At 33.6% G+C, this 24,576-nt stretch overlaps 1 protein-coding gene across 1 annotated transcript in view; it reads left to right on the forward strand.

The window, feature by feature from the left end:
• Positions 1 to 24,576, forward strand: part of LRP1B (LDL receptor related protein 1B) — a 2,013,404-nt gene that overhangs the window by 1,768,011 nt on the left and 220,817 nt on the right. The window contains exons 60-63 of the mRNA XM_046019480.1: positions 1,341 to 1,540; positions 16,831 to 17,019; positions 17,854 to 18,002; positions 24,462 to 24,555. Coding sequence (XP_045875436.1) covers positions 1,341 to 1,540; positions 16,831 to 17,019; positions 17,854 to 18,002; positions 24,462 to 24,555 — 632 coding nt within the window. The remainder of the gene's footprint in view (positions 1 to 1,340; positions 1,541 to 16,830; positions 17,020 to 17,853; positions 18,003 to 24,461; positions 24,556 to 24,576) is intronic.

Here is a 24,576-nt window from a genome sequence, read left to right on the forward strand (position 1 = left end):
TAAGGAATATTTTGATTTTAAACCAAATATGCCAATTATAAATCATACAGAATAATTTCCATACTATATTATTTTAATTACCACATTTTCCAGATTTGAAGAATTGTCAATGATTTTTTTTTTAAGATTTTTTATTTATTTATTTGACAGAGAGAGATCACAAGTAGGCAGAGAGGCAGGCAGAGAGAGGAGGAAGCAGGCTCCCTGCGGAGCAGAGAGCCCGATGCGGGACTCGATCCCAGGACCCCGAGATCATGACCTGAGCCGAAGGCAGCGGCTTAATCCACTGAGCCACCCAGGCGCCCCTTGTCAATGATTTTATACTTACTAAAAATAAAAGAATGGATCTGGGGAAACTACTTGGGTTAATAAGTTTCAGTTTTGGTGTTGGCATGTGAAATGGATGTTAATGATTCTCTAACTCAAATCTTGAATTATATAGAGAAGGAAACATATTCAGCAAGACAAAGTGACTTTTTTCTACTATAAGAAAAAATAGATGGTTTAATTAAGTAGAAATTTCTCAGTAATTTCTGTCACTTATACATTATCTCTATTTTACCAGTGTATAATATTTATGTTTAACTCAGTTAGTTTTAGTACCAATATAACTTTCTTCCTTTTTTGTTTATCCTTTTTTGTTTATTTTTTAAAACTATTATCTGATATACCTTACTGTACAACTTCCAATAACATAATTGAAATCAGTACTGTCTAATAGAACTTTCTGTGGTTATGGAAGTGTTCTATATCTATGCTGTTGGGTATGGTAGCCATGTGACATATCGCTATTGGGTACTTGAAACATGGCTAGTGTGACTGAGGAACAATACAGTTCATTTAATTTTATATGATTTTAATTAATTTAAATGTTAAGAGTCACAGTTGCCTAAAGGCTACCACAGTGAGCAATGCAGATTCAGGTAAATACAATGTACTCCTCCACGAATGATTTTGAAATTTTTATTGGTAATGAACCAAAAAGGAAAAAAAAAATCTGGATAGTTATTCCTCCAACATTACATATGCAACTTGAAGGCTTACTTCTGTTAGTTTTAGGGATCTGTAATTTGTTAATGCTTGTAGAAATAATGTTCTATATACAGGTTTGTGTGCTAAAGGAAACATATTTAAAATTATGTGGATATTTTGAAGTGTGTTATTTGTTTAATAAAAATCATAAGAAAAACTTGTATTTAAAATATGCTTCTTAGAAGTTACAACTCAGAGAGATACCATGAATTAATTTGGGGAATAGCTGAGTAAATAAGTGAAATATTTTGTGATGTTTCACTCCCTGAGTGTCTGTAAACAAAATGGCTATTGATTTTCTTTCCTAGGTATTTGTATTGGATTGACTGCTGTGAGTATCCTCACATTGGCCGTGTTGGAATGGATGGAACCAATCAGAGTGTTGTCATAGAAACCAAGATTTCTAGACCCATGGCACTAACAATAGATTATGTCAACCATAGACTCTACTGGGCTGATGAAAATCATATTGAATTTAGCAACATGGATGGATCTCATAGACACAAAGGTTGGTCTGGTAGCACCAATGACTCAGTATATTTTAACAGTGCATAAATTACTCATTTAGAAAATATGTGCACACTTTAAAAAAAAGAAAATATGTGTACAATTATTTGTATTCATTATACATAATTTCTCTCAAATACATTTTATAATTTAAGATTATACTACTATACTCCTTTATAACAATATTGGTAAATAAGAATTAGGCATATTTATTCAGAGCCTCTGTAATCATGTATAAAAATCATTTGACAATATTTTCTCTAATTGTATGTTTCAAAATAGTTTTTATAGTAATTGAACAATATTTTTCTTAGTTAATATATACATACATCCTGACTGAATTGAAACGGAAGATTACATGTTTATAAACATAAGGTTATTATTGCACTGGTAGGGCTTATTTTAAAAAAAATACTAAGTAAAAGTACAGTTCTTTAAAGAAATGACATAATAGTATTTAAAAATTATCAATTATACTGCACGCATGATTGAATTTATTGTTATCAACAGTGGCCACAAAAGTTAACATGGAAAACAGCCTTCAAATTATGGTAACATTCAGATTATTAGAATATCAGCAAATGTAAAATTCTACAGATACCTCAATTTTCTGCATTTTTATAACTGAGTAGATTAAAAAACTCTAATTATAAAACAAATGAATGAAGCAAATGGATACAAGGGAAGTGACACTAGAATTAGGGACAAGGGAGACATCTGAGGGGAGAGGATCTGAGGGTGAGGGATTGGAAAAGAACCCCAGAGTAGGACATGCCAAAGGAGAACAGGGTGCAGCGGAGACGACCGGGATGGAACAGAAACCACAAATGGTTCCGGTGAACACTCAAAATACTTCAGATGTAAAAAGATGAGATTTTTCCCAGAATGAAGAAGATAAATGATTTTCTTTATTGATCTTTATTGACTTAATGTCACCTTTGTTATTAGGTGTTTTTATCTTCAAACAGTAAAAGACCAAGTTCACAGAGAGATCCCAAAGAACGCCCACACAGTAGCCTGGTTCAGTTTCTCAGGCTGCTTTCTTCCCTGGCAGTAAGCTTAGGACAAAGCCCAGGGAGGAGGGAAACCAGGGAGATGATAAGAGAGGATTATTGATAATTTCACTGGCAGGTGAGGTCATGCAAGAGTGTACCAGTATGGAGCCCTGAGAAGGATGAAGCCATTGACTTAAAAAGCAAATAGAGAAATACATAAAAATAAAGGAGATAAAAAAAGTCACTGAAGTCACACCACTTAATGATTTTGCCTAAGTCCCCCTCAGCTTGTATTTAAACAACTAGATCATTCTAACTAAAAATGCTGGCAGAAAGCTTTTAAAGGTGCTTGTTTCAGGGCCAGAACATTGAGATATCACAAGTGTGGTTGGATGAGTCACTTATTTAGGTGTTGGCAATCCAATTATAGAGATAAAGAAACTCATCAGGATGCAGTTTGAGTGAAGAATTATTTAAAGATGACTTTAGGATTTTAATTACAGCAAAAGTAATGTTGACAAATCAAAATCGCACTTAGCATTCAGCAGTTATATCTTCTCCGAAGAATCAATAATGAAATGTTCTGCAACATTCTTAGATGATATAATTGAAAGTTTTATTGTGGCAATCAGTATTTTCCCCATGTAACTATGAACCCATCTATTTTTAGTATCTATATAAATTACTAGATTGTTGTGAATGAATTACTTTCCACTAAAAACTTTCACTAAACAATAGAATTTAAACCAGTTTTGGTTAAATGAATGAGTATTAAAAATAGAATTTGCAGCATCAAATATTTGCCTATTCACTTGACACTTTGTGTTTGAATACAAATTGTAGTTAAAAATGTTATCTATTAGAAACTATTGTTTCCATCTCTTATTCATTATTTGGAAGTTATGTCAGATGTGTGGGAGACTAATGTTTTGAAAACTTAATACAAAATTAAATGCGTATAAATGAAGTGTCTTGGAACCGTGGTACTGGTGGTGACTTTGGGTTGAGGGACATACATAGCAAGAAGAAATAGCACTAATTTATTAGAGTGAAATATTTGGCTGAAAGATACCTAGGTATGATGTCATTAACAATTTAAAGTTTGATTTTGAAAATACTTGGGAACTCAAGGGGGAAGCAAAAGAAACCGAAAGAGCTGCTGCCCTCAGAAGTATTTTTTCTCTTGAAGGCTTTCTCAGAAAGACTAATGAAAAATTCATTAAGTGTCTTATCAGGCATCTGCCAATATCTGAATGCAAGCCAACAATTACCTAGTAGTTACTAATGAGCTACTAATTGTAGGTAGCCTAAATTATGCCAACTCCACAGCCAATGAGAAAAAAAGCTATTCATTTGCTATGTTTGTAAAGAGGAGTAGCATTTTCTACTTCTTGTATTTTCCCCATAAAGACATAGAGAATGCTGTGGTCTCTTAATTATGTATGTGGAGGTAGAAAATGAGACTTTGACATTAATAATAAATAAGTTTTGCATTAGTCTGGTCACTGATCTCTTTCTTTCTATTAACCAGACTAGTGTTATTGTTATTTATTCTGCTTGTTGAAGCAGAATAAAAATTCATCAAAAGAGTGGGCTATGCCATTCATGACAAAGTAATTTGAGAGCATGCAAGGTGTATGAGAAATTTCAGAATTATGGCTCTTTTTGATAAGCCAAATCTTAATAACGGAGAAAAATAAACCCTGACAGTTTCTTTTTTTTTCTCCAAACATATTGGGATTTAACCATGCAGTAATTTCATAGATGAAGCTTTAATTTATTATTAATTATCCAGCCTAAAAACTTCTAAAAATACAGAATTCTATGCCCTAAACAATAGGTCAGGTTACCTCCAAGGTACATGTGACTTACAGAAGAATTTCCATCCATCTTTCTCTGCTACCTCCTCTACCCCAGCCCACCTTCCTACCTAGTCTCAACACCACATTGCAAAATTAAGTAAAGAAATAAACAGTCAATTTGCCAGCTTTGGAGCATCTACATGCAATCTTAGTCAGGTGAACCCCTTCCTAATACCTGTTTATTTCATTCTTCTGGTTTCCACTGTAATAATTTTATAATAATATGGTTTAATATAATGATGTCATTAAATATGACACATGATACTGGATGACTGAGTCAAACAGTTTATTTTAGATCAAATTTTCATTAGGTCATTTTTTTTTTTAAGTTTCTCTGATTTCTTCCCTTTAGATCTGGCCATTCATTCATTCATGTATTCATTCAACACTTAACCGATGTCTCTTCCAATGCCATGCCTTGTGCTAGGCCCTCAAGTTACAAAGTGAATAAATTTGTGTTTTTAAAGGATTTATATATAAATGATAAAAAAATGATATGCAAGTAAAAACATAAATTAGATTGGGGTTAGAGGAATATACAAAATGTTTTCAAAATGTAGGGAGGAGTAGAAAAGCCATTGAGGAAGTAAGGGACTCTTTGAGAAATCTGAGAGATTTAGTACAAGTTCTCCATATGGGGAAATGTATAAAGGATTCTTCACACAGAGGGAACAGCATGGGTAAAGATGTAATAGAGTCTTGAACACTATGGGGTTTACACAATTTGGCTATGTTTGGAAGTTGTATAAGAGGGAGATAATGTTACTAGATGAACAAGGGCAAATATGGGCCAGACTGTGACAGGTCTTATATGCTAAGTAATTTGGAATTTATCCTTTAGGTTATAGGGAACCATTGATGGTGTTTAGTTGATTGAATGCTATCATTAGACTTGACAACAGCATGGAAAATGAAGACCCTAGAAGGGTAATGACTTTAGAGGCTGTTAAAATATTTTAGGAGAAAAAATTTGAAGTGATTATAGCTGAGGGAATGGAGATAAACTATTACATACAAAAGTTATTTGGCAAGAAAAAAAAAAGAAAATAGGAAGAGTTGCATTTGTAAGCTCAAAATAACAGAAATTTTGGTGGTCCAGTTGAAAATATTAAGTGGATGTTTTATATTATCATCCACTTAGCTGGGAAAAAACAAACAAAACATCATTTTGATGACTTAATAGTTTCACATATATTTGTACACTTTAAAAGAAATTTTAAAAGTACCAAACAATGGATAGCTTAGAGATTTTTCTTGAAATGCTCTGTTTTAATGAGAGGTACATTAATTTTAGCAAAAGGATCAGCATAAGAGGAATTCTAAGGATATGAATAAACAACCTCCTTTGTATCTTTCCCTAAAAAGCATTTCACAATACCTGATCATTTATCTAGAAGAAAGGTTGCAAATGAGTGTCATGGGGGTGGGGAGTAGGATGGACTGCTAACTAGCTTTTCAACCCGAAAAGCGTAGGTAATTTCCCTAGATCTCAGTTGGTTCTTCTATGGACATAAGGATGTTGGGGGAAAAAATGGCATCAAAGAATGCCAGAATTAAAATTTAAGCCTCCGGTTAAATGGATCACACAACTTTTACAAAATGTTTGCCAGATCACACAGTTTTAACCTGAGGAAGCTAGTCTTCAATTTAAGCTTTAAGACAAGCTGAAAATCTGTAATAAACAAATGCTTTCTACTTAGCCTTAGTGAAAATCTCAAATTACAGTCCAATCCTCAGTTCTCTCTTTCAGTAGAAATTTTCTTAATCTGGTGCTGGGGTTCCAAGATCTGGGACCCTCTTCTTACAAACTCATATTTCTATCTGAAGTCTAGCATGTTCAAGGAACTGTGCTTGATGCAATGCATGCCCTTTTAGTCATTCCATCAACAAACACTATGTGATAGGTACCATCAAAGCCATTTTGCTGCAAGCAAATAGGATTATAGAGATTAAGAAATTTGTGAAAAGCCAAACAACTAGTAATCAGGAGGACCGGAACTTGAACTCAGATCTAACTGGTTGCAAAGCCTGCTTTCCTTCCGTTTTCCACACAGCTTCATTTGTGAGCAGATAATTGACTGAAGATTTCTTGCCTCCTTATTGCCAATTTTAAAAGCTACTGCTATAGTGCAAATAAACACTTACACAAATAAAGGTATATCCATACCTGATTTTCTTCTGATTGATTTAAATAATCAGTTAAATTGTAGTTAAATGTAGTTAAATTGTGAAATATGTGAGAAACATAAAACATAAAAACAAAAACTTGAGTCACCAGAACATAATTACTGTACAAGAAAGCATATATCTTACTAAATCCAATTTTTTTGGTATTGCTAAATTAAAAAATAAATTTTAAAGATATAATTAGTTTCATTAGTTGATTTATGAATCAGGCAGCACCTGTCTAGCAAGTGAGGAGAGCTCTAAAAAGCTACAGACGGAAAGATTTATAAAGGTAGAGGCGGGGTGGAAAAAAGGAAATTATTAGAAAGAATCCATGTTTTAGGCAAGGTTGCCCTTCTAAGGGGAACAGAAGGAGTCCATCAGTTAATTTCCTAGTGCTGACCAGGAAATTCCCATGATGACTTGTTAAAGGGGATATTTCTGGGGGATTGAAACTGCAGTTAGATTAAGTATGAAGCCTTGGTTTACCAAGTTGGGGCCTTAACCTAAGTGATGCTATTTGGGGGCCTGTGGTTTTCTTTTGAACAGTTTATTTGGGATAGTAAAGGGAAAGTAATGTTGCTTAAAAATGTGCACCCTGCTTTAGTGGGATAGTTTGATGTTATAGTTTGTTATTTCCAAACTATCTCCTACCTAAAGGAAAACGTCCAGATCTTATTTGGAAATTCAGGCCAGAGAATCTCTGAAATTTGACCAAAGTAAAGATCTTTTCTCATTTATTTCATGCATTCTAAAAAGCTAAGTCTTCTCTAAATGGAGTATCTATAAAATAGGTTATATACTATCTTCTGAGAAAGAATTTCAGCATAACTTTGTATATGTACCCTAAGTCAGAGGCTTTGTTTTCCATTTAATGAAAAGGAAATGAAATTCTAGGAAATTCTAGTCTTTAGAATAAAATTTCATTCTGACTGCTTGTATCAAGCTATATAACTTAAGATTTCATTTTCCTCGTATTCTGTTAGACGTGCCATTGAAGTTGAGTTATCTTAGAGAAGTAGATATTTTCTTGACAATAGGGCTAAAAATAGTTTGTGATCCATATTAACAATAGGGTGAGCTAGGAAAAATATACGTCTGACCTTGAGTTTTACAATTTATTTGTCCTAAAAATAAATGAATAAAATTCATTATTTCTAGTAACTTTTTTTTCCAGAATACTCTTGTTTGTATCCCTGAATGATTTAACCTTGTGTTAAATCTGTTGACCATGTACATATTTTATCCAACATCCTAGAGAAATATATACTCATAACAGCTAATTTCTCTGAAGAGTAATCATTGGGTATGATTCCAAACTACAGTTTATCACAGAACTGTCTTTTAGTTTGTGGACAAGTTGTTTAAAATTTCATGCAATTATGTTGACTACGGTTCTTCATTTTTTCCCATCCTAGACCTGAAGGTCTTCACACGGATGTGTCAGTACTGTCCTCCGCCTCAATCGTTTGTTTATTGCTCTGGGAATCCAGTTTGTATTGTGAGGGGGATGGTCTCTGTTTGGATTCCAAATCATAACCCATACAGTGATCACCTAATTACTGTTGGAAAAGGAATCCAGATCTCGGCGTGCTACTGGTGAAATAGCATAAATATGTATATACGACATTGTTGTCTGTGGGGGAAACACACTGAAAAAGACAAAGGGAGCATGTTGTTCTCATCTACTCTGAAACTCAGTAGCTCTTGCACTTGGATCTTTAGAGTACACTGAAACGCACCAAAAGAGGGAGGAAATCTAATAAACACCACCCTCTGATTTTACAATATTCTAGAGCATTTCTTTCTTGGTAGGATATTTCATTTTAGTACTTTTGGAAAAAAAAAATATCCCTATCATTCACAGTCCATTACAAATGTAGACTTCACAAGCTATTTTATGCCAACGGTGTTGATGTGCTGCTGTTTACAATACAATAAAAGTTAATGGAAGGGAGCAAAATACAATTCAGTTACCATAGATATGTTCCTGAAACAGTAAAATAAATTGAAATTAACTGCCATTTCTAAAAAGTCTTAGAATTTCAGTGTCAATCATGTCTTTCAGTTTTGTTCCTAGAATAGGACATGTTACATTAAATTATATATATGTTTCGATAGATTATTATTTTGCAAATGCCACATATGACCCATATACTTTTTTTAAATGGGAAATTTTAAGTATTACCCTAGCATGAGTTCACAGCCACTTTCAACAATGTTCTACCTTAAATTGGAGACAGTGGGGTGTTGGGGATCAGTAGATCTGGCTTTGGTCCAGGTTGCTGTATAATTTAAGCAAGTTTCTTTGCCACAGTATGTTTCATTGTTTTTATCCAGAGAATGGGGCTTCTAGTTAATCAGGGATTTTCTAACATTCCTTAAAGGAATTTAGCTGAGGTTGGAACAGAAGGCTGTTCTATCAATTCCTTCACTTATTCCTACTTATTCCTACAACTACCTAGAACATGTTTTGCAATGCTTGAAATATGTTACACTCTTCACTTTTTATTCTATAACCATATTTATAATTGTAGGAATGTGGGAAGACCAAATACCAAACTCATGTAAATGGCTCTGTTGATATCTGTCCCAAAGGCAAAGTGCTTCCTACCCCCACCCAAGGCTTCTGCTGTCATTAGGACTCTCAAACACATTCCTAATGCATGTGTGTGGGGAATATCATAACTCCTGTATTTAGTATTGGTCATCAGCTCTGAAAACACATTGCCAAATGTCCATGAAGGTTTGTATCACCAGCAGAAAAAACTCAAAGCCTTTCAAAGCAACAGGACTATATATTTACCAAGTGCATGGAGTAATGTTGCTTCATTTAGAGACTGCAGAGCAGTCTCCTGGTCAAGAAATAGTACTGCAGGCTTAGTCTAGTTTTCAAAATAAATGTACAGACAATTCACATTGTCTGCTTTATAAATTCTCACACTCATTAACATAAATAATCCTTTCAATGTTAAATATTGAATGGCCGTTTTGACCTCTATTATGAATTACTTTGAAAAAATGTAGGTGAGACCAGGAAGTGGTTGACTTATATTAAACCACACATTTGTAATCTATATAGAGAGTATGTATTACTTGAAGTGACGAGGTGGAGAACAAGAGGCAAATAATACTAGAAAAGGATGGACAAAGGATGCCGTTAGCCTCATACAAATGGCTTTAAAGAAGAACTCTAAATATAGCATTAGTTTCTATATTTGCCATTATACATGACATTTGTTTCAAAATTTTATACGTTTAAGTGTCCCAGTATAAACTAATGGCTTAAGGGGGGGACATATAACTATTATTTGAACACTTGTTCAGTGTCAGCATTTAAAAGATAGTCTCAAATAATAGACTCCTGGGTAGTAGCAACTTAGATCTGCTATTCACTAAGGCATATACTGAAGAGAAGAAACTTATTTCTTGTCTCATTTAAGTTTTCACTGATGGATGAACTTTTTGAAAGATTATGTTTATATTGGAAAAAATAAATTTGAAATTCTATCATAATATTTGTTAATGTTAGATATCCTTAGGATTCTTGCCATTTCTTAATGCCTTTATTCACTTTGAACAATGGACTTCAGATCCATTTGCCTGAAATTTTCTTTATAATACTATTACCATTAAGCAGAGTTGCATTAAAGAGGTAGGCAGAGAAAATGGTCATGGAGGCAAATATTAAATGGAATATTTTGTATCTTTTTAAAGATGGTTTTGAGGAGATACTTATTCAAAAAAAGGACTCTGCAACCAATAACACTGAGGGGATGTGTAATTACTGACAAAGAGCAAATGTCTTTGGCCCTAAGGTTATATAAAGCACATTCATCTTGATGGGGTATTCGTAGCTATAGCTACTGGCTTAGCATTCATTTTCTGGAGATTAGTACACTGGGGCCATTTTCCCACCCACTCTTCTCTGTCACTCTTCATAAAGAAAAGTCATTATCCACCCACTTACTGACCACTGCTTTGAAGCTCCCACTTTTTATTTTTTTGCCATGTTAATCCATTTTCTTCCATCATCTAATTTTATTGTGTGTTTATCAGCCTATATTCTTTCTGAAGCCTTAATTTAATCTCACCTCATTTTTTTCAATGCTATTTGTTTTTCTTTGTTTTATTTCTTCCATTTTTTTGGCTTTCATTCTGCTCCATTAATTTATGCCCCAACTTCTCTACATAGCTTGTTGTACATTATTTTTAGAACGATGTCGGGAAAAATGGTTAGTATCAGGGTCTCTCAGAATAGAGGATTGCTGAGCGTCTTGATCCTCTTCTGAAGACAAAGGTGTTTTGGTCAAGCTCAAATGTGTGCACCATACTGCCTAGAACGGGGATGTCGTTGATGGTTTTTGATTAGGGAAGAGATATGTGAGATTTAAAAAAATATTGGAAATATTGACTGGATGGAGCTCTAGATTATCGTACCTCTACTTCTTTGCCATGTTCTAAATGCTAGAATGTGGATTTCTGTGGACTGTGTCACCCAGGCTCTGTCATATTCTGACTTCAGGTTGAATTGTATCCATGAGATTGACAGGAGATTGAATGGTGGGTGGAGGAAGATGTTGGACTATTTACTTATTTCCTTTCCCTCGGGCCCAACCACAGTGGTTTGGCAGAGGCTGAGCTCCTTCACTGAATGATCACTGTTCTTGTTGTGTGGTTCCTCTCCCTTAGCTATAGCTATCACCAGATTCTGATAAGAGGCAAAAGAAAAAACAATCCATCATCAGTCCACTGACGGTACCCATACTTCTGTAAATAATTCATTTATTAAAGTCTTTTAAATTCTCATTTAAAAATGTATTTTCTGTTTATTACAGGAAACCTGACTAACACAAAAGAGACTGGATGAGATTAAAAACAATGAAAAAAGTTAAAAAAATTTTTCAGTATTTCAGGTGTAAGAGAATGTGAGCCTTTACTTGTGATAATGGCACCAAGAATAAGACAATGGGAATCTTAAAATACAGTAAAAAAGGAAAAGTTGGCAAAATTTCACGTTTTATTTGATATCTTTTTTACTTTAAATTTTTAGATTAAATTTCCAAACCTAATCAGCCATACAGTGACAACCATTTAGGTATTTTCTTCCAAATAATATATAAATTCTTTATACTCAAAAAAAGAAAAAAATAGTAATGCTCAAGTTACTCTGTGATTTTGATTTACTTATAATAATAATTACTGAATTTGGTGGTTGTATTCTATGAACTTTGTTTTACTTTATTTTGTTTACTTTGTTTTACTTTACTAGAATATTGCTAAAGTTTTTAAAGTAATTTTATAACATAATAAATTATAGGGATTGCTGCATATAAAGTAATATTTTGAAATCACATTTAATTCTTAAAGTAAATCTTGGAGGGGATATAAGGAAAAAAGAGAGAGAGAAATTTTACCTCTAGTAAAATTTCGTTTTAACCCACTGGGCAGTCATGCTGATTCTGCCATTATCCCACTATTATATCCTACCCATAGCACCAATTATCATATTTTAACTCAATGAAAGATGAATACTGTGTAACTGTACATTTTGTTAAGTATTTAAACTAGATAAGTTGAAATGCAAAATTTGAAAGATATTATCAAGGATTACTCTTGTTCAGCATGGTGAATGTTATCAAAAGATCAGTCATCAAGAGCATCATAATAGAATAACTCTGTGAGGCAGTGGTTAAGCCAAAAGCATATTCTGGATTGCCACCTTTTCTATTTGTTGTAATTACTAGAAATGTTAATAGGATAGCATCCAACTTGACTAAAAAGGAAAACCTTCACCAAGAGTATTTCTTTGATGTATTTTTTTGCCAAATACCAAGAAATTTATTCTGATAGATATAGTTATAAGATAAAAATTAGGAGCCTAATACTTGAGTGAAATGCTGGAAATGGTAAAATAAATAATGCTGTTATCCAGAATAGAGACTTAACTGCAGAAAGCAGCTTTAAAATATATCATAAATACCCATTACAGGCCATGCAATAGTTCTGTTTTTTCTGTCTTATTTTCTATGTCTACTGTATACCTGTAAATGAAGTGTGCTTTAAGTTTATTTTTCACATTTCTCTTTTAATTAAGCAAGTACAGTCTTTTTTTTTTTTAAAGATTTTATTTTTATTTGACAGACAGAGATCACAAGTAGGCAGAGAGGCAGGCAGAGAGAGAAGGGGAAGCAGGCTCCCTGCTTGAGCAGAGAGCCCGATGCGGGGCTCGATCCCAGGACCCTGGGATTATGACCTGAGCCAAAGGCAGCGGCTTAACCCACTGAGCCACTCAGGTGCCCTGCAAGTGCAGTCTTATATATGATACTCAGTGATACTATTTTTCTTTTAAAAAGGATAGCCATTATTATTTTGAGAAAACATTGACTACTTTTTCCATAAACACAGCCACATCTCAGTGAATTTGTTAAATGTTTTTCTCATGTTCATCACATTCCATGTTTATGTTTATATGGACTTACTTATTATGTACTTATTATGAATTATATATGAATATACATAGATAAGTATATGTATAATAGATATATTACAAATGTACACATATATAATAAATAAATGCATGTATACATATAAATGTACATATTTACAAAGTAATAAGAAGATAAATAAGGAGACAACCAAAAATAAGCAATTTTATTTTTCTCATTCTGAATCAGGGAAGTTCCTTACACTGAAATGATGATTTGGCTCAGAACATCTCATTTAGCCTCAATGTGGGCTGAATTCTTCATCTGTTGATGGAAAAGCAAACATGGGATTCATTTATTTATACTTAATCATTTAGCAGCTAATATATGGCTTTTTCCCCCCCAGAAGCTTAAGCAAATAGTCAAATACCTTGTTGGAGAAGTTTAAATCCTCAAGAAGAAATATAGTGCACTGTCAAGTTGTAAGATAAACTCCTAGAAAGGCAATATAAAAAGATTTTGTTTGTGTTTGTTTTGCTTTCTTTTGTTTGGCTTGATTTTCATTGGCCTTGTTTGTGATATTAAGTGAAGTTTCACCATCTCTTAGAGAATAGATTGTTGGAGCTACTATAGTGTTAGATATGTGGGACTGGATATCTCCTTGTTAACAAAAGTTGGTGTTTTTAATTTGTTTTCTCTAGAACAAACACTCTGGTGGTTGTACCTGACGCTGTTTGGGAAATACACGTTTGCCAAATGAACAGTCCTGGGAGTGAGCTTATAAAGCTAAGAGTGATAGTCTGGTTCTTTACCCCAGTACCAAACAAGGGATTAAATTAAACCAATAGTCTCTTTGAGCAAATAGACTAATTTTCCTCACCTTGACCTTTTCTATATTGATCTCGAATTTTCTTCACCTTGACCTTTTCTATATTGATCTCTATACATTCAGTTGTTTCCCATCTTCTGAAGTAAGAGTTCACCTTTCTGATCTCCATAAATTTATATTGATTATCTGATAACAGAGATTTTCTGATAGGTAGTCACTATAAGCTTAGAGAGAAAAAACTTGTCCAGTACTTAAATTGCCCCATGTCTGAAAATATAGTGTAAATTCAATTAAGTAATTATATAAACTGACTTTCAGGGTGCCTGGGTGGCTCAGTCAGTTAAGCATCTGACTCTTGATTTTATCTCAGTTATGATCTCAGGGTCCTGGGATGGAGCCCCAAGTCAGGCTCAGTGTGGAGTCTGCTTGTCCCTCTCCCTCACCCTTCACGCCACCCACTTTCACATGGATCTTATGAAATCAGTCTTATGCCTTTATATATTTGCATTAGTTTGCTAAGGCTGCCATATCAAGTACCACAAGCTGGGTAGCTTAAACAAACATTTATTTTCTAATAATTGTAGAGGCTGGAAGTCCAAGACAAAGGTCGTGGCAGACTTGGTTTCTCCTGAAGCCTCTCTCTTTTTAGCTGTAGATGACTATCTTCTTGCTGTGTCTTCACATGACCTTTTCTTTATATGTGATCATCCCTGGTGTCTCTGTTTCTCTCTTCTTATAAGGACACTGGTCATATTGGATTAGGACCCCACTCTTACCTGTCTCCAAATATAGTAATCTCAGGAGCTAGGGCTTCAACATATGAATTTGGAAGAGAAGGAAACAATTCAGTCTATAACAGTACTTTTGCCTATGAGGCTGGCTTTCTTGAAAACAGTGCTAGGAGGTAAAATGGCAAAGAACTTGGCAGCCAGAGACTGATTTAGATTCAAATACCAGTACCTTCATTTACTGATTTTTAATTCCCCTCTTTGGTCAAGGTACTTAAATTTTCCAGATCTTAGCTTGCTCATCTGTGAAGTGAGATCTGTCTGCTACTACAAAATAAAATGATGCATATTAAATAAAATAAGTGTATAAAGTAGATATTTTACAGCAGAGTTTCATAACCTCAGAACTATTACTATTTGGGCCTGAACATTCTTTGTTGTGGGGCCAGAATTGCCTGCCCCTACCCACTGAAAACCACTGCCAACTTCCTGGCACAAGAGTACTTAAAAAATGTCAGCTGTAAGTTACTTACTGAATAATTAAAAAGACTATGCAACATTAGAGGTGTTAATAGGCAAATTCATAAAATAACTCCACTTTTTGTGTACAAATTAATTGAATCTCTGGTGAACTGAGAATTTTTTAAAATGACAATTAACTTTTTGAGTCCATATTTAATGATCTAATTATTTCCTTTGCATCTAAAGAAATCTGAATTGTATCTTTCAACTTTTTCTGCCAAGTTTTGTTTTATTTTTAATATTTCCAAACATACACATGTGTTGAAAGACTGTTACAGCCACCCATCACCAAGATTCACCTGGTTGTTAACATTTTACCACATTAGTTTTCTCTTTCTGGAATGAACTTATACAGCCAAAGAGGGAAAGTGGGAAAGGTTTGTGTAAATAACTCAGATATGATTCATTCTAGTAAAGTATCCTCTTCATCTTTCTATCCAATTCCACTTATCATTCTAGCAATAGACTTCATATCTACAGGAGTGCACAGATAATTCAGTTTGAGGACTTGCATCAAAAGTGTACACTTAACGGTTTTTTTTTTTTTTTTTTGAGTTTTGCTTCATAGGCATAATATCTATTCTGAGATGGATTTCTGGCTACCCCCTATAGTGATAATTGTCAGTAGTTTAAAGTGTCACCTGTTTGGAGAAGTTTCATCTTACTGCTTTTATTTCTATTTTCTCTGTCTCTGTCTCTGTGAATTCTCTGATCACCTTTGACCCCCTGAGTAAAAATTCCAAATTGTATTTGAAATTTTGATAGTTTCTCAGTTATTCCTGAATGAGGAATATGCAAAGATTAATTCTCAGTCATGAAAATCTAATTTATAAAAAAGTACTTGTTATTGGACTTACAGTACTTTTTTCATTAGTGAACCGTTTCTCAGAATTTCTAAAAATAGGTCTGAAAACAAATATGGGAAAACATTGTAATGCATGTGCCAATTAAGGAATTTCCACTTTCTTTATTGATAGCTTTTGAAACTGTTTTTGAAGAAAACTCTATCACATTTTAAAGTTACTTAAACCTTAAATCACCAAACAAATTTATCATATCTCATATGCCTGATAGGACCCTGGAATCTCTTGAATGAAAAATTCACATTTGTGATGCTCAATCTACTATTTACATTTAAACCTAGTCCTATAATGAAAATATAATTATGAAATAATTTTAACCTGCAACTAAACAGTTTTATGACTGTTAAATCTGCCTAATACATTGTTGTCTGTCACACTTATTTTCCTCCATCCCTTTCCCAGCTCATCTTGCATGTAAAAATACTCATAAAATCTGAGCGACTAAAATAGTTTATAGTGGTCTTATAGTCATTCTATCTCCAGGTAGATAAACATTTCATCTTGGATATATAATTTAATCGATTTGGAAGTGGAAGAAAGTAGTAGTCAATAACTGTAGTTATAAGGATTTAAGTTGGGACCAGTTGGATGGATATATACACATATTTAACTATTGGATGGTATTTGTTTCTGGTGAAGCAGCCATTACTCATGAGCAGGATAGCATTCACTTCCTCCCAGTGGTTGAATCGGGCAAACTTTGAGCAAAGTAAACTCCTGCGCCAGATCCTGCATTCTCTTAACTGGTAATAAAGAACCTTGCTGGCCTGACAGGTTGTCACAGCAATTATTCACATGAAGTTCTGTAGCAGTTGTATCTGTCAGCCCATGTAGTATTGAATATTTTAACTGGCAGTCTTCCAAGACTGAACATTAATCTTACCATCTCCTATTACAGTCCCTAATCAAGATATTCCAGGGGTGATTGCACTAACATTGTTTGAAGACTACATCTACTGGACTGATGGGAAAACCAAGTCACTCAGCCGTGCCCATAAAACCTCGGGAGCAGACAGACTCTCACTGATTAACTCATGGCATGCCATCACAGATATCCAGGTGTATCATTCTTATAGACAACCCGATGGTAATTATTCTTTCCATGATTTCCATAAGCACATTCACATCTTTTAGGAACATTCCATTTTTGTTTCCTCCATGGTTAAGTGTAAATTTATTTTTGATAAATAGTACCAGATTTCATTATTTAGCTTAACTGTATAGGATGAATTGGTTTGATTTCAAGTTTGTCTATTAAGGAATATGATTAGAAGCTCAATAATAGTATAGAGAATTATTAATTTGTTGAAATACTAAGTTGAAATGACAATAAATGTAGTTAGAGAAATAGAGAATGCATTCTTGAAATGATTCCTTAACAAAATAGTTACAGGATCCTTACTTTCTGGAATGCTGTGTGAAAGGAATTATATTTAAGTATCTCTGGGGCTCTAAGAAGGAGAAATACATCAAGTTTTTTAAGCGTATGTCTAGTGGAATTCTGTCAGGTCTTATGCAATAAAAGTTTGATTATTTTGCTTAAGCCACTATTTGGCTTATTAAAAAAAAAAGACATCTACACTATTAGTTGTAGATCATTGCTTCATTGTTTTATTTTACATTTATAATTCTAAACATATGTATGTCTTCATCCAAAATGATTCTACTCTATATTCTGATAGACAATTTTTTTCTAAAATGCTTGTTTTTGTGAAACTACATCCTTAAAATTATTTAATGGTAAAATAAATACCATTGGGCAATGAATAGAATTTACAACACAATACAACTATATTTATGACCTTGTTGATTTCTTGATTACAAAATTCTACAAGCTATGAAGTTTAAATGCTCTGTTTCTAATCCCATATTATATTTTGGTCTTGATTTTTCTGTTTTGCTGTTTCTTTCTCATCTGTAGTCTCCAAACATCTCTGTATGATAAATAATGGTGGTTGCAGTCATCTATGCCTTTTAGCCCCTGGAAAGACTCATACCTGTGCATGTCCCACCAACTTCTATCTTGCAGCTGACAATAGGACTTGCTTATCCAACTGCACAGCCAGTCAGGTGAGTAGAGCCCTAGAAATATTTCATAAGATGTATCATCAAGCTGTTATAAAGATTTTTCCTGCATTTGGTTTATTGGCTTAAACCACTTGGAAACATCATTTTTTGTTGTTTAGCATAGTATGATGAACTTCCCATACATCATATAGAGAGTCATAGCGTGAGGGAAAAACAATTGATGTCATCCTGAGAACGAGACCTCAGGAAATAGGAGATACCAATAGAAGCCAAAAAGAGAAAAACAAACCTGGAAACCATTTTTTACACAGCTCCACACAGAGTAATGGTTCAAATCATGAATGCACATAGCAGAATCATTAGAAGAGATCTAACATATTTCAAGAAGGCAGGGTGACCTTGGCATAGGGTGAAGACTAAGATATATGCAGTTTAAACAAATAAACAAATCTTCCTAGATAATCTGCTATGTCACCATGTATACTCCCCTCCATTCCTCAACAAAGAATATGTATGGAAGAGATGAATTGGACAAAAAGCAAATTTTCTAGAATTTTTATTGAAAAATTATATGATCTAAATAATTTCCTTCCCAAACTCCTTTTCTTCAATGTGTAATTACATGTTGTAATTAGTAAAGTAAAGTAAAGATTTAAAAATGTATGTTCAATAGTATTTAGTTGCATGGACTTGATATTACTACTTACAAATTTGGGTGATTGATGACATTATAAGATTTGATTTTTTTATATTTTAGTTACTCTGTTATATAAGATAAAATTGTCAAAGGAACCATGATTTGTTTTGAAAATGTCTAAAATTTGTTCTTAGAATTCTGTGGGGGGATATTTATTTTTATTTATTTATTTATTTTTTATTTGACACACACACACAGAGAACAAGCAGGGGGAGCGGCAGGCAGAGGCAGAGGGAGAAGCGGGATCCCCACTTGAGCAAGGAGCCCCATGTGGAACTTGATCCCAGGACTCTGGGATCATAACCTGAGCTGAAGACAATTAACGGACTAAGCCACCCAAGCGTCCCAGAATTTTGTGTTTTGAATCTGCTGGTTTCCTAATTTTAGCAGTGACTTCATCGTAAAACACTGAATTTCTCTTTGGGTGTGTTTATTTTCAGAACAGAGAAGCTAATACTAGCTCACCCAGTTTCTCAAGTTATCACTAGGAGTATCACCAGTAAAGAACTGTATAACGCAAAACATCAAACCGCTTTGTGGTAGACAGTAGGTGTAGTGGTTAAGGGTACATCCACTGGGACTGTCATCCTGACTCTGCTTGAAGTTGGCTGAATAATCTTGGGTTTGTTACTTACCTTCATGACGCTTCCGTTTTCTCATCTTTTGAATGGAAATACTAGTATTTCCAGGCCACTCTTACGGAGATTAAATGGGAGAAGTTCCAGGTACATAGTAAGTGCTGTTATTGCCTGTATCCTAGGGTCCAACTAGAACACATGCAAGGATGTGTATGCAATTAGTGTGAACTGCCGTCAGGAGGTTCTGATGTGTTATTGGAAGCACAGGTCACAGTTTCTTCTTCTTCTTCTTTTTTTTTTTTTTTTACAAAGTCTATTGTTTTAATTGTAATCCCCCAAGCATTTGTGTAGGTAAAATATCTTTAGAGAACTAGAAATTTAAGTCACTGTGAGAGACAAAATAAGCAATCTAATTATTCCTAGAAAGAAAATCTAAGGGAGAAATCCTAGGTTCTTAAAACTTTTTAAATATAATTCCTGTTAGTACTATTTAGTTTAGAAAATGTCCAATTTAAACTCGAGGTTATTCTGAAATAACTTGGTCCCTTGTTGGGGGTGAGATCTAAGAGTCTCTCTGTTGGTGCCTAACACTGTGGCCTTAGGTGACTTAGTAGAAATGATGATGCCTGCCTAAGCCACTTACAGAGTGGAGAACCTCTATAGCCAACCAGAAATAGAGCAAGCCAAAGGATGCTTGACACACAGATGAATATCTCAAAACAGCAGCCTTCCCGTAATCATAAAGGGAATAAAAGATTTTAAATTATTACATAAGAAAACCTATAGTTATGTTTATTCAATGCCAAAAAAAATCAGATCAACTAAGTGAATAACTAAATCAACCCAGAAAAATATTATTAATATAATTAAATTATCTCCCAATTTGGTATTACTGATGATATGATTAAAATATATAAAAAACTTTTAAATACCCCGATAGTGTTTTTATAAGATTTTTTAAATTTAAAAAAATTCTACTATAGTGAGACAGAACACTAACAATAACAACACAAATTGTGAATCATATATCTTTGTTGTCAGCAGTAGAGCTATCATTCATTTCATTTTTACAAAAGAGTTAATGAAGAGCAGTTAATGTAATCCATTAGTAGAGATCCCAGTATGTCTTAGGGTTTATGCAGCCATTTATTGCTGATTTTTTTCCTGATGCAGTGAAAGAAAAAACGATCTACTATATACTTCTTGGAGAAAAGTCAGTTGATAGAAACCCAATTTTAAATAAGGTTTGAAATTGAAATGAAGCAAATAATCCAAGTATTTCAGAATCATACCAGTTAGCATCCTGATAAAAATGTTACATTTTAAATTTATCTTACTACAGGATTTTTTAATTTTTTAGCATCTAAACATATATCCCCTAAATAGCATTGCTTTTTAGAAAAATAAAATAGGCAAATGACACCAGCAAGAATTCTATTAGAATTGAAATGAACATGAAAATCTCTTAAAAATCAAGATTAAATCCAATTATTACAGCACTTATCACTTCAAATATTAAATTTAAATTATTTTTATTTTTAATAAAAAGTAAATTAAAAATAGCTTTACTTAGTTTTTAAATGGAGATTTTTCTATTGCAAGTAAAACCTTACTTGTGTATGCAAGATTTGCATTTTATACTTGTATCCATTTTAATAGACATGTATTTAGTAGTTTCTTTATAGCTTCTTCTTGTGGGTGATAATTGCAGTTCACAATTTATTTTATGAAGATATTAGTCTTGGAGAACATTTACCATGAAGAATGCTTTATATTTATATTTAGCATTTATCTTTTTTAAGTTACTGTATTTAAGTATGAAAAAATGAAGCCCAGACACAAAATAGAAGAAATCTTCCTTTGAGAGTAATGAATAAAATGTTGATTAGCATAAAAAGAAACATAATAAGTATATTTTACCCTGGCCTTCTCTTAGCTCAAAACCTTTTTATGTTCTTATTAAAAATGAAATGGCAAGCACAGTCGTCATGTCATATATAATCCCAACAGTTGGTGTTTATTTAAATTGGGCATATGTAGTGAGTTTTAAAATATGTATTTTAGATATTTTTCAAATCTTGATTGGGAAGGCTTTGAATATACTCAGGAGACATGAAATCCTCTTGCTAATGTGCTTTGATATACTGTAATGACTGGAAATGTTTAATGTTCAGGGCAATTGCTTTCAGAGTTTGCCTTATATCCCCAGACAGTCACTATCTATAAAGGTAATATTTTTCCTGTGGTAATTTATAAAAACCACCACAGACATGACCACAGGCTAAGCAAGTACGGGAAAATCAGTGGAAGAGTCAGATCTTCCCTTGTATTCATAGTGCTCTATTTCCTCCCATATCTCTATTGGGGGGAAAAATCACACCCTTATTTAAGAAAATAATGTAGATCTGCCTTGAATCAACTTCATGGGATCCAGAGAGATTAAGCAAAAGCTAGCATCAAATTTTCTCTTACTAGAAAAAAGTAAGAGTACTTTAAATGAACGAACTTTTAGCTTGCTAACCTATTGCATTAGACAAAATTGAACCTAGGCCCTATTTTTCTAGGTTACCTATCTGTCTGGCATACAGCATGTTAAGTAAATGTCACCTTGCTTTCAGGTCACTCACATGGGAATTACAACAGAAACACTTCAAAAAGAAAATTAATAACTTTTAGAAAGTTATCAAACATTTTCAATTCCAGATGAATTTTGTGATATATGTTTTTCACTGAATTTCTGTTGAAATAAAGAAGAAAACAATTTAATAGTGTTAGAAGAAACTAAACTTTATTGCTTGGTTTTAATATTTTAAAGTGAATTTTTAATGGTAACTATTTCAGATATATACTCTTTATATGGAAAGCATGGTTTTCTTTAGTTTTTTTTATGAGAATAAACTTAAAACTTATTGAGATCACAAGGTATTGAGTTTTCTTGGTCTCTGTCTATTTGGCAAATAGTGAAGTTTAGTAGAAACAATAATTCTGTGCTCTGTTTCAGAAGAATTTGAATTCAGACACCTTTCTTATAAAAAATCCAATAATAACCTTTTGTAATATTTTTCTGGTAATATGTTACATGTGTGCTAAGTAGCTTATAAGTAAATACTACGATATAACATTTTCAACTAGTTTCTCTGTTATTAATCTTCCATTTGATGTTTATTTCAAAAGAAAGAAGTTAAAAAAAACTTCTGTAAATAATGGAATTTCTTCTCTTATAATTTTTAACTATTTATTTTATTTTATTTTTTAAGATTTTATTTATTTTTTGACAGATAGAGATCACAAGTAGGCAGAGAGGCAGGCGGGGGTTGGGAAGCAGGCTCCCCGCTGAGCAGAGAGCCCCATCCCAGGACCCTGAGATCATGACTTGAGGTGAAGGCAGAGGCTTAACCCACTGAGCCACCCAGACACCCCAATTTTTAACTGTTTTAAATGGAAGGGATGACAGGACAAATAAAACACATTAATGGGGTGTCTGGGTAGCTCAGTTGATTAAACTTCCAACTCTTAGTTTAGGCTCAGGTCATGATCTCAGGGTCCTGGGATCAAGCCCCACTCTAGGATCTCCACTGAGTGGGGAGTCTGCTTCTCTGCCTCTCTTCCTCTTCTTCTGCCCCTACCCCCAACGTGCTCAGGCTCTCTCTCTTTCTCTAAAATAAATAAACAAATCTTTGAAAAAAAAAACGCACTAATAAATATGTCAGTGAATAGATTTTTAAAAATCTTAAGAATAAGTTTTATCACAGCAGTTTTCTTTAGTGTTTTATTTTAAATATACAATATTCAAAAAGATATTCAGCAAAAAATTTGTTACAGCCTTATATATATATATATATATATATATTTTTTTTTACTGTTTTTTGATTTGCAAATGTTCATTTTAACTTAGAGATACCTACTATTTGCTAAGTTCTTTGCCAGGCTTTGTGGGGAGGATGTAGCATAGGGTGGTAAGTCTTTGACCAAGATAACATTAACATTCCTCAGCTTGAAGAAACTTTAGACAGTTTCTTCCTGACTGTAGGTCCCTGAGTCTCTATTCTTAGAGCATTTATTTTAGAAAACTTGCAATTGTGGATTATTTCTCTGCCCTTTTGAGATGTAAATTTTCTCCCAGCTTCTTGCCAATTTTACAGCTTAGGAATGTCTTCCTCAAGGACTGGGAACCATCCCCTAGAGATTTAATCATCAAGAAAGATAGTCCCTGACTATCTTGGTCTCTATGGGAAGGTTGGAGCCTTCCTTTGATAAGTACCGTTTAGCAAATACAGACAGCCTAATCATGTTGACCAACATCCTCCATACTTTTCCATTAGTTTACCTCTAAGCTTCAACCTACCCCCACTTTTTGTTTCAGTGAAGTTCTGTTCACTCTTTCCCCTATTGCAAGTTTTAAAGAAAGTCTTCCTTTCATGTTTAACTATCTAGTGCAATTTTTGTACCTATTTTTTAGTTGTGACAGTTTATTTACCCTCAAAGATCATGTATATTTATTAGGAATTCTGAAAACTGAAAATAACTGTACCAGTTTTAACTGCTTTAAAGAAATATTCTTAAAACTTATTTGGGCAGGTATTCATTATGGCTAAAGGCAGTATGTTCAGAAAGTTCCACGGAATAACAGCATGACAGTGCCAGAAAAGATCATCCAGATTATATTTAACTCCTCATTTGGTGGCTAAGGAATAGAGATAGAGAGATGCTAATCCAATTGTCTAAGATTCCTAAGAAAATGCAATTCAGTTAACTTAATTTGAATTAACTAAATTAATTCAACTTTTCAATGCATTCAGGATAACTGTTCCTGATATTTCTGGTGATTTTTAGCCCTCTTCAGCATTTGCCATGCTTTCTGTAAAGTCTCAGATAATAAGTATTTTAAATTTGCTGACCACATGGTCTCTGTAGCAACTGCCTAACTTGTTGTGGTTCAAGAGCAGCCAGCAGCCATAGATCATATGTAAATGAGTGAGCTTGTCTGTGTTCCAGAAATCCCAGGAGGTTTTCCTGAACAATGTGCTTTCCTGGAAGATCATTTTGCTGCTTGTTGTGCATTTATTCCCTATTGTGGAATGATCTAAGACCACCACAGTTAACATTTGCAGCAAAAGTGCAGGCTAGGCTACTCTGCCCTGGTGAGTTTTTAAATATCAATTTTATATCAGAGTAGGGTTCTTCAATCTTTTTTTTTCTTTCCTTTTTTCTATATTTTTTTTAAAGTTTCGATGCAAAACTGATAAATGTATTCCATTCTGGTGGAAATGTGACACTGTGGATGACTGTGGCGATGGATCTGACGAACCTGACGACTGTCGTAAGTACACTGGTGAAATGT

This window comes from Meles meles, chromosome 9, assembly GCF_922984935.1.
Source record: "Meles meles chromosome 9, mMelMel3.1 paternal haplotype, whole genome shotgun sequence".
Classification (NCBI taxonomy): domain Eukaryota; kingdom Metazoa; phylum Chordata; class Mammalia; order Carnivora; family Mustelidae; genus Meles; species Meles meles.